At 53.9% G+C, this 15,886-nt stretch overlaps 1 protein-coding gene across 4 annotated transcripts in view; it reads right to left on the bottom strand.

Annotated features, from left to right (window-relative positions):
• Positions 1 to 4,095: 4,095 nt before the first annotated feature.
• ADGRG3 (adhesion G protein-coupled receptor G3) overlaps positions 4,096 to 15,886 on the bottom strand; it is a 28,031-nt gene continuing 16,240 nt past the window's right edge. For 2 of the 4 annotated variants that reach the window (XM_047078485.1, XM_047078488.1), the window contains exons 3-13: positions 15,178 to 15,313; positions 13,485 to 13,631; positions 12,494 to 12,628; positions 11,915 to 11,954; positions 11,645 to 11,745; positions 11,399 to 11,511; positions 10,054 to 10,269; positions 9,082 to 9,362; positions 8,793 to 8,886; positions 6,951 to 7,234; positions 4,096 to 5,081 (exon numbers count right to left, since the gene is read on the bottom strand). In XM_047078485.1, coding sequence (XP_046934441.1) covers positions 4,969 to 5,081; positions 6,951 to 7,234; positions 8,793 to 8,886; positions 9,082 to 9,362; positions 10,054 to 10,269; positions 11,399 to 11,511; positions 11,645 to 11,745; positions 11,915 to 11,954; positions 12,494 to 12,628; positions 13,485 to 13,631; positions 15,178 to 15,313 — 1,660 coding nt within the window. In that variant the 3' untranslated portion in view covers positions 4,096 to 4,968. The remainder of the gene's footprint in view (positions 5,082 to 6,950; positions 7,235 to 8,792; positions 8,887 to 9,081; positions 9,363 to 10,053; positions 10,270 to 11,398; positions 11,512 to 11,644; positions 11,746 to 11,914; positions 11,955 to 12,493; positions 12,629 to 13,484; positions 13,632 to 15,177; positions 15,314 to 15,886) is intronic. The other 2 variants (XM_047078487.1, XM_047078489.1) reach the window with 2 other exon arrangements.

Genomic DNA, 15,886 nt, shown 5'->3' with positions numbered 1-15,886 from the left:
GTATATTTCTTTATTCCTTTTTATCCTCATACCCACTCCAATTATCTGATTCTTTTTTTTTTAAAGTTTATTCATTTATTTTGAGGGACGGAGGGGGAGAGAGAGGGGGAGAGGGAGAATCCCAAGCAGAGAGCCTGATGCGGAGCTCGATAATGAACTGTGGGATCATGACCTGAGCTGAAAATCAAGTGTCAGAAACATAACTGACTGAGCCACCCAGGCGCCCCACCCCATTCTCTGACCTTTATAGGCAGCCATTCTGATACATTTTTTTTTTGTTTCAAAATGAGCATTCTTTTGCACGTTGTTGTTTTTAACTCACGTAAGTGATACGGTGTTACTACCTCCTCTGTTTCTTATATTATTGCTAAAAACTGCGTTTTTAGATCCATCCATGTGGCTGTGTGTCTGCTGTAGGGATTCATTCTATTCTCCCTGTGATGGACCCTACCTCCCCTTTGCCACCAGCTCCTTTCCACTACAAATAATGCCATAAATAATGCCACACACCCGTCCTCGGTCGTGTCCCTTCTAGGCATGTAAGAATGTTCCTCTGGGGTCAATAACCAGGAGCAGGATTGCTGGATAATGAACAGCAGCACCCCATTTACTCCAGGCCATGAAACCTACACCCTACACAACCTCCACAATGCCCCAGGAAGCCAGCATCCATAGTATCCAGCTTCCTATCATGCGTCTGCCAGTTTAATAGGGATACAATGAGGTCCCTCTGTCATCTTAATGTGCAACTCTGTGATCACTCATGACTTTAAAATTTGTTTTAAATTTTATTTTTGAGAGAAAGAGAGAGAGAGAGAGGGTGAGCAGGGCAAGGGCAGAGAGAGAGACATACACACATACAGAATCTGAAGCAGGCTCACGGTCTGAGCTGTCAGCACAGAGCCTGCCCCGGGGCTTGAACTCATGAACTGTGAGAGCTCATGACCTGAGCTGAAATCGGACGCCAACCGACTGAGCTACCCAGGAGCCCCTTTTTAAAAAAAAAAAAAAAAAATTGGGGGGGGGCACCTGGGTGGCTCTGTCGGTTGAGCATCCGACTTCAGCTCAGGTCATGATCTCTTGGTTTATGGGTTCAAGCCCCGCATTGGGCTCTGTGCTGACAGCTCAGAGCCTGGAGCCTGCTCGGATTCTGTGTCTCCCGCTCTCTCTGCCCCTCCCCCACTCGTGCTCTGTCTCTCTCTCTCTCTCTCTCTCTCTCTCTCAAAAAAATAAACATTAAACATTTTTTAAATTTTTTTTAATGTTTGTGGTCACTGATGACTTTAAATGTATCTTCACATGCTAAATTCTTACTTTTAGATATTGTCTTCTCTGAAATTGCCTTATAAAACCTCAGCCCATTTTTCTGTATTAGGGAAGTATCCTTGCTTTGATTTGCAGGCCTTCCAGATGTTAATCTCTGGCTTCAGATGTTGCAAATACCTCACCCTATTCTGTCCCATGCTGGCTAACATCGCCTATGGTGTCTTCCATGGAACAACAACAAAAAAACTCCATAATTTTGATGTACTTAAACTCACCAGGTTTTTGGTCTGATGTTTCGTGCTTATCGTTTTTTGTTTGAGAAGTCCTTCCTTGTCCTCAGGTCACAAAGCTATTTTACTGCATTAACTTTGTAGTTTTGCCATTTTGTTTAGAACCTTTACTCTGCCTGGAGCCCATCTCTGGATGAGGAGTTAGATATGGATCCCGTTTTATTTTTCTTCATATAATAAGCCAGTTTTCCAACACCGTCATCAGACCATCTGTCCCTTACTGGTGATGCCACTAGTATTGTGTCTTAAGTCCCCCAGGTGTATATAAGTCTGCTGCTGAGCCCTTCATTCTCTTCCACTGGCCTTCATGCCTATCCCTGCTCAGACCCCATGTTGGATTTACCATGATGGCCTCGTAATATCTTTCTACCAAGTCTTCTTTCCATGCCCTCTTTCACTAAGGGTGACTAGCTATTTGAGGCCTATATGCCTCCAAATGAATTTCAGAGTACATTTGTGGGAAGTCTAAACAATCCTTTGGAATCTATTAGAACTGTGTTGTATTCATAGGTTAATTTGTGAAGAACTTTTGTCTTTCGATATTAAGTTATCCATCTGGCACAGAGCCAGTATGTCTTATTTCCTGTACATTTGTTATAATGTAATGAAAAATACAAGGAATGAAGAAGCAGGGGCAGAACAGGAAGAACCAGCCATGGAGGCATGCTGGGGGACCCTCCTTGCAGCACACAGATGGCCACTGCAGCCCAGGGCCTGAGAAGCTGGTGGCCCAAGCAAAGCTCTGGCTTAGTCACTTTCACGCTGGGCCGGGGGTCCGGGCACTGGGCTCTCCGCCATATCTCTTGGAAGCCTCATCCATTCCGTGGGGCAATTACTGCTCTCCCTGCTTTATGGGTTCAGTAGGTGAGGAATTGGCCCAAGGCCAGTTGCAGAGGAAGAATTTAGTCCAGACAGGCTGACCTCAGACTTTGTGCTTTTAATCATGGTGCTGTCTACCTCCTAGTTTGCTACTGTATCGCGTGGTGATAGTGGAACCCCATCCATCCTCACCGGGCCTTGGGGTGCCTTTTGGCCATCACTCCACCTGGCCTTAGTACATGCTCAGCTGGACACTCAGAGTCACTTTTGCAGTGACCCCAAGTAATGACGGACCCCGGCCCCCCTGCCCCTGCCTGGCCCTGTGGTAGACAGCCAGCTGGAAAAGGAACACATCCCTGCCATCGACCACATCTTCCCATCTTCCCTCTCCAGCTGCACCAGGAAACCCCGCGCGTTTGGGACTCGTGGTTTGGCTGCCCCCACGTCCGACTGGGAAAGCCAGAGCCCGGGGTTTCCTCTGAGACTCAGGGACCAGGACTGAAGCAATAATTCTTGAACCCAGGAAATGCTCTAGGAGGAAGCATCAGCAACCCAGAGAAGCCTCGCTCTGCATCAGCCCAGCTTGGAGAATAGCCTTGGGCAGGTTGCTAGCCGTCTCCCGGCCTCCATTTTCTCCTCCCCACACAGGGCTGGTCTACTCGGCAGAGCTGTAGAAGGAATCTGGAAGGGATTTTTAACGTTCACACCTCTCGTATTTTACACACAGGTCGCAAAGGTTCCTGTTTCACACAAGGGTTCCACCTGATCTTTCTGTGAGCCTCAGGGGTCTTAATTCCTGCTGTGTCTGTACCCGGCACTTTACTTTTGTCCCTTCACTTAATGCTCTCAAGTCGGGGCAAGAATTTGATGATTTCCGTTCTATGGATGGGGCACCTGAGGCTCAGAGAGGTGAGGTGACACACCCAACATCACACAGCCCCTAAGTGGCAGAGGCAGGCCTGTCAGACAATGAAGCAGCCGTGGAATACAAAGGTTTGTCCTCAGAAACTCTGAGACTTTGAGGTAAGAGGGCCACGACCTTCAGCGTGAGAAATTGGTGTCAGTGAAAGAAAGTAAGTCCCCAGACCCACCAAGTTTGTCCACAAAAACTGATATACTGTGGCCCGGCTGATGCAAGGTCCACACCCTAGAATTTCCCTTCCAGGAACACAGCGACTTGCATAAAGCGAGGGCCCCTGCCTTCCTGTCTTTCATCTGTTTGTCGGGCGGGAGGAGGGAGAAGGGAGGGCGTCCACTCAGCATAGTCATTGGGGAGCAGGAGATGGCTGGCGGCCCAGAGGCTGTTGGGGACGGTCTGATAACAATAGCTTCTCACCTACAGCAGGTGCTTGATCTTGGCCAAGCCCACTGGGGAGGGTGGGGGTGAGTAGGGGAGGTGAGATGTCCCCGGTGGTTCGGAACTCAAGGCTAGACTTGGGGCGTGATCGTGGGCAGTGGGGTGGGCCAGGGGGCTGCTGTCTTTCTGTCCCCTCCACTCTTGTTTTCTTTCTTTGTGTTGGCTTATCTGTTAATTCCCTCTCTCTAGCTGGCTTTCTCTCTCTCTTATCTCTGTCTCTTTTGTTTCCTACTGAGGAAACCAGCAACTGTTGCGAAATGGAGGCCCAGCCACTGGAGGTGACGTACCCAAGCCAGGCCTGGCCTGAGACACTCCCCTGGCTCCGAACCATGCAGGCTGATGCCAAACTCATACATCCATCTATTCAGACAACAGATATTTATTTGGGGCCTGAAACGTGCCAGGCTCGGGCTGGGCTGAACCGGTGAATGAGGCTGATGGACTTGCTTGATAGGAGCTCAGGTTCTGGGGGCAATGCCTGCCCTCTCTCTGCTCAGCCCAGCCCTCTCCCCTGCCCTGCCCCTTGGCCCTCAGGTGTGCAGAGCTCTGGACCATCTGCCTTCCACCCCACTATGACAGCAGATCAGAGGTCAGGCCACACGTGTGGCGGTCAGGGTGGGGAGGGGAGCCTGCTTATGATATCACACCCACTATTGAGTAAGTGGCATCCTCTGAAATTCGGTGTCCCCAGACAGCTGGAGGGTGGGCGGCCCCCGGTGGCAGGGGCTCCTGCTTATCTATCCATAGATAGACCCAAACCTCTAGTGCACAACTGTCCAAGTGCCTGAGAACAGGCAGCCAGAGGGTGGGGTTGTGAGAGGGCGGTGGTAAGAGGGAGAAGAGGAGAGGCTGGGACTCCTTCAAGGGGCAATTCTGATAACAGAGTCCCCTGTGACTAAAACCAGAGGTGGCCAATGGCAGAGATGAGCTGTTTTGCTCGGTAGGCAGGAGGTGCAGGTACAGGTACAGGTGAGGGCACTGCTCTATGCTGGCAGCGGTCTTCAGACTCTCGCAATCCTGGATTTGTGGACTCTAGGACCCACAGAAGTATCTGGATGGAACCACTGAGGCCAGGTGGTCCAAACTGGCCCCCATCACCTCCCTTCCCCAGCCACATCGTACAAACATAGAAACTGAAGGCCAGGAGGAGGCAAGGAGCAGCCTGAGTTCACACAGGGAGTCAGAGCCGAGTCCACAATGTGCGGCCGGCTCCCAGCCTGACCCCACGGAGGCCCCCTATTCTTGAGACGCGGTGTGGACCTGGTCAATTCTGGCGGTGCCAGAAGAGGAGGCCACGGCAGTCCGGCTGGGGAAGTAGAGCACGGCGAACCAGCAGAAGATGAAGACACCTGTCAGGAAGGAGAAGGACTGGATGAGCTTGGGGTCGGACCGGCAGGGCGCTGGGCAGCCTGGCTGGCGGCCGTCCGGAGGAGAAATCTCTCCACTGCAAAAGCTCAAGAACGTATGGAAAAATCAGGCAAAAATGAAGCCAACCCCTGAAAGAGAACCAAATGGAAATCTTGGAAATGAAAAACGGAGGCCATGAAATCACGTATGCGTACATCTATCACAGAAAAGAAAGAGCAGGATAAAGGCATTTTCAGACCTACAGAACAGCCACCACTATAGTGACCTTCCTCTACCCCCCTCCACGAAGGATGATTACAGGATGCACCCCAGCAGGAAGAAGGGGGAAGGTGGGAGCTATCAGAAGTGTAGCAAGTACAGACATTGATAGAAAAGTTAAAACTTTGTGTGTGCTTAAAAGGAATTTACACCGCAAGTTTTAACCACGATAAACTATTGAGAAGCGTTCAAGGGCAGCTGAAGTGTAGGGACTGTTGCGTTTGGGAGGAAGAGAGATGGACTGAGACCCGCACACTCAGCTGAGACAACTCGGTAGGGTGAAGCGTTCAGGCGTAAACATTAAGAGCAACCTCCAGAAGAATAATGATATAATCTAGTTTCAAGGTGTGTCCCTCCCCAGCCCCAGATGTTCCAGATGTGGGCTCCTGTTTCTTCCCCCGGGGATCGTCTCAGAGAGCCTGCTGTTACTGACAGAGTCCGCACAGACCGAAGGCCTACTGTGTCCCCCACAAGTACTGTCTCAGGTACTCATTATGAAGTCTGGTGAGATGCTTGGGTGGCTCGGTCAGTCAAGCATCTGACTTTGGCTCAGGTCATGATCTCACGGTTCATGGGTTCGAGCCCCGAGTTGGGCTCTGTACTGTCAGCATGGAGCCCACTTCGGATCCTTGGTCTCCCTCTCTCTCTGCCCCTCCACTGCTTGTGTGTGTTCTCTCTCTCTCTCTCACTCTCTCCCTCAAAAATAAGTAAACATTTAAAAAACTTTAAAAAATAAGATGGGGGCGCCTGGGTGGCTCAGTCGGTTAAGCATCTGACTTCTGCTCAAGTCACGATCTCGTGGCCTGTGCGTTTGAGCCCCACATCGGGCTCTGTGCTGACAGCTCAGAGCCTGCTTGGGATTCTCTCTCTCTCCTCTCTGCACGTCCCCTGTACTGTCTTGCTCTTTGTCTCAAAAATAAATACATTAATTATTTACCAAGCTGTGTGTATGGCACAGTGTGAGGAGCGAGGAGGATGGGGGGACCGTCACCCACACCCCGGGCGCCTTCTCCTCTGCTGGGAAATCAGAGGGAGGATGAGGTGGGGAGCAAGGAGCACACCTACCCATCGTTTCCTCCGCTAATCACTTCCTTCTGCCAGCACAACTCCTTACAGACTGTCCATGTCATGTGGCCATCACATCACGTGACCTTGCCCTACAGGTCACAGCTGACCGGACCAAGATGGCTCAGTCTGATCCTTGACTCTCCTAAAAACATGGACCGGACTGAATCAGAGCACCCTCCCTAGACAGAGGTCACGGACGGTGGAAGAAGCCGTCTGCGAGCCTGGGTAGGAAGGGATAGAAGGGACAGAGGACAGAAGGGACAGACAGAAGGTGAGACACTACACGCAGCTCCAGAGAAAAAGACGGAGGCGGTATCTGCTTTGGTTTGGGTGGCTTTTCCTGACTCTGGTACCCGTTCCCACGAGGCCGGTCAGCCTTCCCGTCCTGGGGTCCTTGGGAGAGCCCTTGATTTGAGCCAGCCTGAGTGGAATCCTGTTTCTCGCCGTCTGCCTCCTCCCCGTGCCCCCAAAGCACCCCCTTGCAGGTGAGGCAACCCGCCACCGCCCTGGCCCGGAAGCCTCACCTTGCAGGGAGTTGAACAGCGCGAAGACATAGATGGTGGATCGGCCCAGGGGCGTGAGGATGGCCAGCCACCAGGTCACACCCACCAGGCTCGAGAGGCCCAGCACGGTGAGCACTCCCTTCCAGTTCGGTCCCTGCTCCTTGCCTGCTGTGGCAGTCGACAGAGTGAAGATCTTCCAGGCCACCAGGCCCAGGACCACAGCGCTGAAGAGGCAGGTGATAAGGAAGTAGCCATGGACGGTGACGTAGAGGGCAGAGACAGCGGTCTTCTCACGGAACCAGCACCTGGAGGCGGTAGATGGCCCCGGGGATTGGAGAGGTGGCCCTGTCCAGCAAGCCCCACGCAGTCTTCCCTAACTGACCTTCTGTGCTCAAGAAGACTCCTTCCCCCACTGCTACCCACCAACCCCCTATTCTCCTGGGAAGGGGCTGTCAAAAGGCTCCTGTCTGCCATCTCTTTAGGCCAGCGAGGGCAGGGGCACCTGGGTGGCTCAGCCGGTTGAGCGTCCGACTTCGGCTCAGGTCGTGATCTCGCGGTTTGTGAGTTTGAGCCCCATAGTGGGTGCTGACAGTTCAGAGCCCGGAACCTGCTTCGGATTCTGTGTCTCCCTCTCTCTCTGTCCCTCTCCTGCTTGTGCTCTGTCTCTCTCTCAAAAATAAACATTAAAAAAATAATAAAAATAAAATTCTTCCTAGACCAGCGAGTGCAAAGGGGCAAATTTAGGCCCAAAGACATGTTTCATTTGCCCCACATCATGTTGTTAAGCAATTGAATTAACAACCACCCTTTAAAAAGTGGGAGGCTTGGCGTAAGCATCCAGATTTCTGCTTCTCTTGTAAAACGACACCCAGCAGCTCTGTGGATGCCCTCCAGAGGGACGATAGATGGGTGTGTGACTGCCAGTCTACTGCAGTCTCCCCCTGGGCCACCGCGTGCGCTCATGTTACCTCTCTAGCCCCTGTGGCCCCTGCATTTGAGGTCCTGGGAACAAGACCAAGGCCCCACCAACCTCTCTTAGCACAGAGCCATGGGCCCGGGGAAGGCATTCTGGGGGAGGCTCAGCTCAGCCCCGTGCAACACGCACTGCAGGGCAAAAGGTGTGAAAGAATATGTTCATCACACCTCATTGTACAGATGAGGAGACTGAGGCCCTGGTAGGGGCCAGGCTAGGCCACACAGCAATTCAGAGGCAGAGCCCAGAGAGAACCAGGGCTGTCACCAATGTTGGGCAGGTTGTGTCCTGCACAAGGGCAGCTGGCTGAGGGGGCAGGTGGGGCTGAGCCCCTGGCATGACAGGTTGGCAGAGCACCTTTTTATTTTTTTTTTTTTAATTTTTTTTTTTCAACGTTTATTTATTTTTGGGACAGAGAGAGACAGAGCATGAACGGGGGAGGGGCAGAGAGAGAGGGAGACACAGAATCTGAAACAGGCTCCAGGCTCCGAGCCATCAGCCCAGAGCCTGACGCGGGGCTCGAACTCACGGACCGCGAGATCGTGACCTGGCTGAAGTCGGACGCTTAACCGACTGCGCCACCCAGGCGCCCCAAGCAGAGCACCTTTTTAAATTTGCCCAAAGGTACCATATGGGCCGGTGGTGGCCCAGGCTAGAGCAAGGCATCCTGCCTCCGCTCACTTTCCTCCATTTCAGACCCTCTGTCTCATTGAGCTTTCTCCATCCAGTCCTCAGTTTACCACTCCAGGCCATGAGCTAGCTGGAGGATCCTTTGCCTTGACTTACTCAGTCTCTCTTCCCAGGATTCCCTCCTCTCCCCACATCCCTCTGGCCCAGATATGTGCAGCCAGGGACCTGATGTCACCCCTGCTCCCACAGCCACCACTCACAGCTCCAGCGTGGCCATGTTCTTCTTGTCGCGGATGGCATAGTGGCCATAGCTGTTGGCGCTCCCGGTGCCAATGACGATTAGGGCAGGCAGGCCTGTGCACAACAGGAGGGGCTGCGGCATTGCTAGGCTCCCTTGGCATGTCCTCCTCCCAAATCCCCTCCAGAGGCCCATCCCCCAGGTCCTGAGCCTGTACCACAGAGGGAGCCCCTTCTCTGCCCTAGGCGGCTCTCCCTCCTGTCCCCCTCCCAGGGCCAGCCATGCTCACTGCCTGTCTGAGCTGCACCTACCCCAGCCCACGAGGCTCAGCTTCAGGAAATAGTGCCCAAAGTAGGTGTTGAAGACCTTGATGACGAGCAGGTAGAGGTGGAAGGCCTCCAGGCCCATCCAGGTAAAGGTACAGAGTAGGAAATAGTGGAAGATGGCCCCCCGGGCCCAGCAGGTGGCATCTGACGGCTCACGGCCATGCCCCACATTGATGAAGAAGGCTAGATTCAGGAGAAACAAGCTAATGCTCAGGGCCACGTGGACCTTGGGGGCATCTTCTGACTTGAACCGCTGCCGGTAGAACCTGGGGTGAGAAGGGCCAATGAGAGGCTGCAAGAGGACACAGCTCCCATGGGGCACCACGGCCTCTCCGTTCCACCTCCTCTGTTCTGCCCCTGCCAGCAGCTGGAGTGTGGATGCTGTCCGGTTCAAGTACAGAAGCCATCTCATGGCCCTCAGGGTCCTGTGGGGTCCAGATCCTGCTGGCCTCATCCCTTGACTCAACGCTCTGGCCAAACTGCATTCCTTGCAATTCCCTGAGCGCATTCTGCTTTTCCACACCTCCTGGACTTTGCCCCTGCTCTTCCCTCTGCTCTCAATGCCTTTCCCTACTCTTCCTTCAAAACTTCCCCGGGACTTTCCTTCTGAGGAAGCTGTCTCTGACTGCCACTTATTCCAGGCTGATTTGGAAGTTTCCCGCAGCTCACTGTAGCCACCCCCCTCCTCTCTGGCTGTGACCTCAGGCTAGCACAGTAGGCCGGAGCCAGCCTTGCGTCCATTTGGTTGAGTGAGTAGATGGACTGCGGGACTGGGCACGGGTGCAGGAGGCTGGGACGTCGTAGGGAGAATGAGGCCTGGAGAGGGCCGGAGGCTCACTCCCTGTCCGTGGAGTTCACACTCTGAATTCCTAGCAAACAGATCCCCAGGGCTCTCACTGGAGGGATGAGAGCCCAGGGCTGCCTGGACAGGAGCATGAGGCATAATGTGCATCTCACCTGAGACGCCAGGGCCCACCCTCGAGAGTTGGTGACGATTCCTTCTGGCGCTCCAAGCCGGGCTCACAGGGTCCAGCGGCGCGGCCAGCTGGCAGGTCATGCTCAGCTTGTTGGGGATGGGGGCTGTGTCCCAGGCGGGGGCTTGGTTGGGGACAGGGGTGGCACCGCTCACACTCACGGCTTGCTCTGAGACGGAGGGAGTGGGGCTGCTGGGGGCTGCAGCCCAGGCCCGCATGGTGACAGAGGCAGAGAGGCACGTGGAAAAGGGCAGTCAGAGGGCCCCAGACTGAGTCAGGAGACCCCAGGTCAGTCACGGGTGGGGAGGCTGGGGTCCAGGGCAGGCTGGGGCATGTGGCTGCTCCCGCAAGCTCCTTCAAGCCCACAGTTCCTGTGGGTCCCTCGGCCATGGCCTGGACCCAGAGAACCTGAGCACAGGCCAGTGATCTCTGCCTGTCGGGCACCCACTCCTCCTTCTGGAACGGGTTTCCCTGAGGAACCCCCTTTCCCGCTCTCAGCCCTGCAGTTTGGCTGAGGTTAACCCTTTGTTAGTTCAAATAAAAGCAGGCACATGACCCGGCTTGGCCAATCAGTGTAACCCACCCCTTGACCACAGTGACCTGTTCCATCATGGGCAAATGGTTCAGGTTAGAGCAAAACTCAACTCTGGTATACATGGGATAAAATTGCATAGAAATACACACACACACACACACACACACACACACACACACATGCACAGAGGAAGGAATGCATGTAAAAAATTGTGGAAACTGTATTCTAGTTAGTAGCACTGTTACCAACGCCAATTTCCTGGTTTGGGTATTAATACTACAGTTATATAAAATGCTATCACTGGAAAAAACTGTGGGACTCTATGTAGTATATTTGCAACTTCCTGTCAGTCTATAACAATTTCAAAATAAAACGTTAAAAGAAAAAGGCTTTAATTCTGGAACTTCGTTTAGAAAATTCACTGCTTAGGCAGACAAGCCTGGGACTCCCTGAGTGTGAAGAAGCTGCTTGACAAGGCTGACAAAGGAGAGAGCAAAGTTGGGAGAAGCAGAGGGAGAGCAAGTCTTTTGAGCCCCTGGATCCAACCGTGCCTGAAGGCTGCCTTACAGGAACCACATATGCCCCATTATATTTGAGTGACTTTGAGTTCCTGCCACTTTCAACCGAAATAACTCTGACACATTTCAACCCCCAACCCCATTTTGCAGATGAGGAAACTAGGGTTTGGAGAGGATATCTATAATGCTGCACAAGCAGTGTACTTTCTAGCCGGCACCTCTCCTGACTTTCAGGACAAGAGGGAGACATGGGGTGGGGGGAGGGGGTCACCCACCTCAGGGCAGCATACAGGAGAACAGTGAAGGCCAGGAAGATCATCGAGGCTCCACAGCCAGCCTGGGAAATGCGAATGAGGGCCTGCACCGTGGCCCGGTCCAAGATCGGCCTCTGTGGGCAACACCCCCGGAACCGGAACCGCATCAGTCAGAGGCCAGGCCCCACACATCCCAAAGCCCCTGGCCCCTGCCAGGCAGCCTCGGTGCCTCCAGACCTGCTGGGATCAGGGCGGGTGAGCTGTTACCAGCAGCAAAGCGAAGAAGGTCAGGTGGTCACAGCGACAGACAGTCCTCTTGGCGCTGAGCTCTGTGGAGCAGCCTGTGGAAGACCAGTCTCCTGTTGACCCTGGAGAGGAAGGGAGGGGAACATAGGAGAGTGTGTGGGAATGTGGGGGAGTGGCGGGGACCTGAGAGGAGGGGAGGGGAACAGAGAGGAAGGAAGGGAGGGGGAGGGGCCCTGCCCGTGGCGTTCTGCCCCCCACCGCGCCAAGGGAGCCCGCACTCTCCCTGCCTACCTTTAGTCACATCCCAGAACACACAGCTGAAGGTCATGTTCTGAAACCAGAGAAGGGGCATCAGGGTGGAGGCATGGGGCGGTTGGGAGAGGAGAGAGGGCCGAGGAGAGTGTGGGGAGAGGAGGGGAGAGGACAGCGTGCCCCCCCACCCCCCGCTGAGTGCGCATTGGGTAGAAAGCAAGGCTCACCCCCTGGGTCACACAGGACCATGGATTGCACCATTTGGAGTGCCGTGGACCAGCGCGTGAGAGGCGTGGGGCTGTGAGTGGGAGGGTTGCATGTCTGTGTGCATGTGCCTTTGAGGGAGCACCTATGTGGGTGGCATACTGGTGGGTTTGCCAGGCCCTATGTGCACGCCCAAAAGCACGAGTGGGAGGGGACCTGGGGGTCAAATGGACATTCGTGTGCAGGTGGCATGTGTCCCTGGGCACAGCCGTGTGTATGGTCTTTGCGGCTTCTGCCGGGTGGGTGTGGAAGGATGGGAGGTGCCGAGTCCTATGCGTGTCTGCCTGTGTGCTTGTGGGTGACCACCCGCCTGTCTGCCCCTTAGTAGCTGCCAGGCCCGGACTGGGGGCTCACAGAGGGTGGGCGCTGGTGGGAGAAGGTGATCTCCAAAGGCTCAGCCAGCCTGCTGACAGATATATTGCCCAAACTCAAGCCCACCAGGCGGTTGTTCAACACGCTGCTGCTGTCCTCCAGGCTGAGCTCGGGGCCCTGTGGAGGGAGATGGGGAGCTGGGCTTAGGAAGGGGCTGTCCCAACCAAACTCTGTGGGGTTCCTGGGAACGTCCAGGACCCATCACCCTTGCCTAGAGAGTAAAGTCTGTGGCTAGGGGACCAGGGGACCGAGGGATCATGGGCGACTTTCCTCCTGCTGCTCCCTGTAGTCCCCTGCCCAGGCTGGACCCCAGTGAGCCCAACACCCCAGGCCAAACGGTCACAAAGCCATGCGGCCAACAGCTCTCCATTGCCGGCCCCAGGGCTCCTCTGCCCACTTAGGTGGAGAGCGTAGGGCTAGAAGAAAGACCATCTGTCCTACTGGAGGGCAGTGGGTGCCTACGGGGGGGTGAGCACCAGCCCACAGCAGCACTCATCGTGCACTGTGTCTACACGTGAGCGGATTACACACCTCTGGACAGGCATGCCTGGTACACATTTGCAAGAACCTGGGTACCTTCGCTTGTGTGGACACGGTCACACAGGAGCACACGCGATTACATACACACCTGGAGTCTGAAAGAATATGCGCATCTGTACATGCACAAGGACACACAAGGGGACATGAATGCTTGGGATACACGTACAGGTCCAACCAAGGACACTGGTGCGTGGGGTCCAAACATCTGAGTGTGTGTGACCAGTGCGAGTTTGCAGTGCTTAGACTCCGAGGACAGAAGTCTGGGATGACCTTGGGCTGCTTTAGAAACGTTCTCCGGAGGATCATCACCTCCTCCATCCCTGTTGGGACCCACAGCAAAGACCCGAGAGAGGGCAAGCTGGGGCACAGGTCCCTGGTGAACCGAGCACTGACCCACTGAGCTGCCCTGAGCCTCCATCAGGCCTCTCCTCACCTTAAAGAGATTCCCTGGACCGATGTCCAGGAGCGTGATGGCCAGCCGGACCACCGACCTGCTGTCCTGCAGGGATTCAAAGAGACTCCGGGGCAGCCGGACTCTGTCGGGGGGCTCATGCTCCTCCTCTGTCACTGGCCTTGGAACCTGTAACCACAGACCCCGCAGCTCCCGTCTTTCCCCCAGGGTTCCAAGACACCCGTCTTGCCATTCCCCTAGTTGGGATGGGAAACTGAGGCATTGGGTGGAGGGGTGGTGCCCGAGGGCATCACTCTGAGAGGCAGAACACCTGGAGGCACACTGCAAGCTCTGCTCTGTCCAGACTGTGAGCCCCTGGACAAGCCCCAGCCTCACGGCCCCTCAGTTTTCCCAATATGGAGAATGGAGCTAACAAGTTGCCTGTGTGGCCACCTGTCAGGGTCAGGCCCAAAGAAGTCGGTGAAGTTCAGTTTACAAGTGTGAGGGAGGGTCGGCCAGCTTCCTGCCAGCCCTTGTAATTACGTAGGGTTTTATGGTGATGGTGTCTGGCTTCTGATGAAGGAATAACTAGAAAGAATAAAGTCCCCCAGAAAGGGAGACCATGAGAGCAGAGGTGGAGAATACAAAACACATAGAATGTGATTTCCCCTCTGCCTGATGACATATTTGGTAAAAGCTGAGAATGGTTAAAATACTAAATTTCATTGGTAATTTGTTCATTCTCTGAACTCACTGGTCCACTGGGCTGCAGCCGGGTCCCAACTGGTCCTGCTTCAAAAGCACCCCGTGGACACTGGAACAGGAGGAGCTAAGGGTAGGAGGCGAGAGCCCCACCTTTGTCCTTCCCATCTGGACCCTTGTCAAAGCACATGGGGGTGATCTCTGGGGCCAGCGGGTGCCCCCAAGCAGAGGGCTCAGCTGCTTGGGTCACATAAATAAAGGGTTGGGAAAGGTCTTCTCTTTCATCGCTCCTTTTCCAGACAGACCTAGAAGTACCCTGATGATAGCCAACTTGTCTGCTGCCTGAACATCATCCTCAGCTTCCCTCCTTAAGGGAGTGAAGTCCCTGCACCCAGGACTCCCTGTGCATTATCTCACTTGCTCCCCCCATAACCTTGAAAGTGGATACTACTGTCACCGTCTTACAGATTAGGGAAACCAAAGCTCAGAAAATTTCGGTCGTGAGCTCAGTATCACATTAGCTGGTAAAGGGCAGCGCCGGGATTTGAATCCAGACCAGTGTAAATCTAGAGTCTGCCTGTGGGGCCCTTTGCAGTATGGTGAGGTGCGCCTTTACCTGGTTTCAAATGTGTTCCTGGGAGGGAGGGCAGAAGGGAACCTCTGACCTTGGAGGAGCCTTAGTGCTCATCTTACAGATGAGGGCTCCGGGGCCCAGAGACAGGAAGAGGTTTCCTGGAAGACACCTAGGGAGGGGGTGGGGAGCCCAGGACTGGAACCCAGATGCCCTGACTCTCAATTTGATGATCTTCCCTATGCGTCTTCCTCCACCCTGGGTAATCTGTCACCAGGATCCACTCATCCCAGTAACTCCCTAGCACCCATTAGCAAAGTGGCAGAGCACTACCAAATGGGACAGGCGAGGGATATAGTTTGGTGGGCACCAAGCACAGACCAGGAGTCTCTTAGAATTCTGAAAAATACGTCTGAGGGAAATGGAGCCAGAAACAGCCAACAGGGACAGGGACCTCTTCACCTGGGAAGGCGTCAGAGAGAAGAGCAGGTCTTCTGAGATGTTGGTGCTGACACTCTGGACAACAGCCTTCAAAAAAGACGTATTCACTATCCCCATCTGATTCTCCACCAGATGGAACTCGTATTTCAGCCAGTATCTGCAAAGGGCCGGGAATCAGGGAGAATAGATAGAGTCTTGCAGGCTAGGATTACGCACTCACCTGGTCCCCAGCCTGGATGACGAGGAAGCCACCATCAGGTTCCTGGGGGAGGAGGGGTGACCCAGAATATCAAAGAAAAGACCCTGGGATCACGGCGGGAGAAGCAGGGTGTCGTGAGAGCAAGCCAGGCTCGTTCTGGGAGATTCCGGCCAGTAATCCCTCTGAATAGTTTATGTGTTTGTCTTTTTTGGTAACAATATATACGTAACATAAAGTTTACCATTTTAACTGTTTTAAAGTACACGATTCAGCAGCATTAAATACATTCACAGTGTTGTGTGACCACCATCGCTATCTAACTTTGGAACATTCTCATCCCTCCAGAAGGAAACCCTCTACCCGTGAAGCAGCCATCCTTTCCCTCTTCCCTCAGCCCCTTGCAAACACTAATCTGTGAATTTGCCTGTTCTAGAAGTTTCTTATAAACGGAATTGTATATCTGGTCTTTGTGTCTGGCTTCTTTCATTTAGCCTGTTCTTAAGGTTCATACATGTTGTATAAGCATGTGTA

Source organism: Lynx rufus, unplaced genomic scaffold (genome assembly GCF_022079265.1).
Source record: "Lynx rufus isolate CCGP_SWC_20201006 ecotype Redwood Valley unplaced genomic scaffold, mLynRuf1.p SCAF_16, whole genome shotgun sequence".
In the NCBI taxonomy this organism is placed as follows: Eukaryota; Metazoa; Chordata; class Mammalia; order Carnivora; family Felidae; genus Lynx; species Lynx rufus.
The sequence above is the reverse complement of the archived record's forward strand: the minus strand, read 5'-3'. Positions and strand labels throughout refer to the sequence as shown.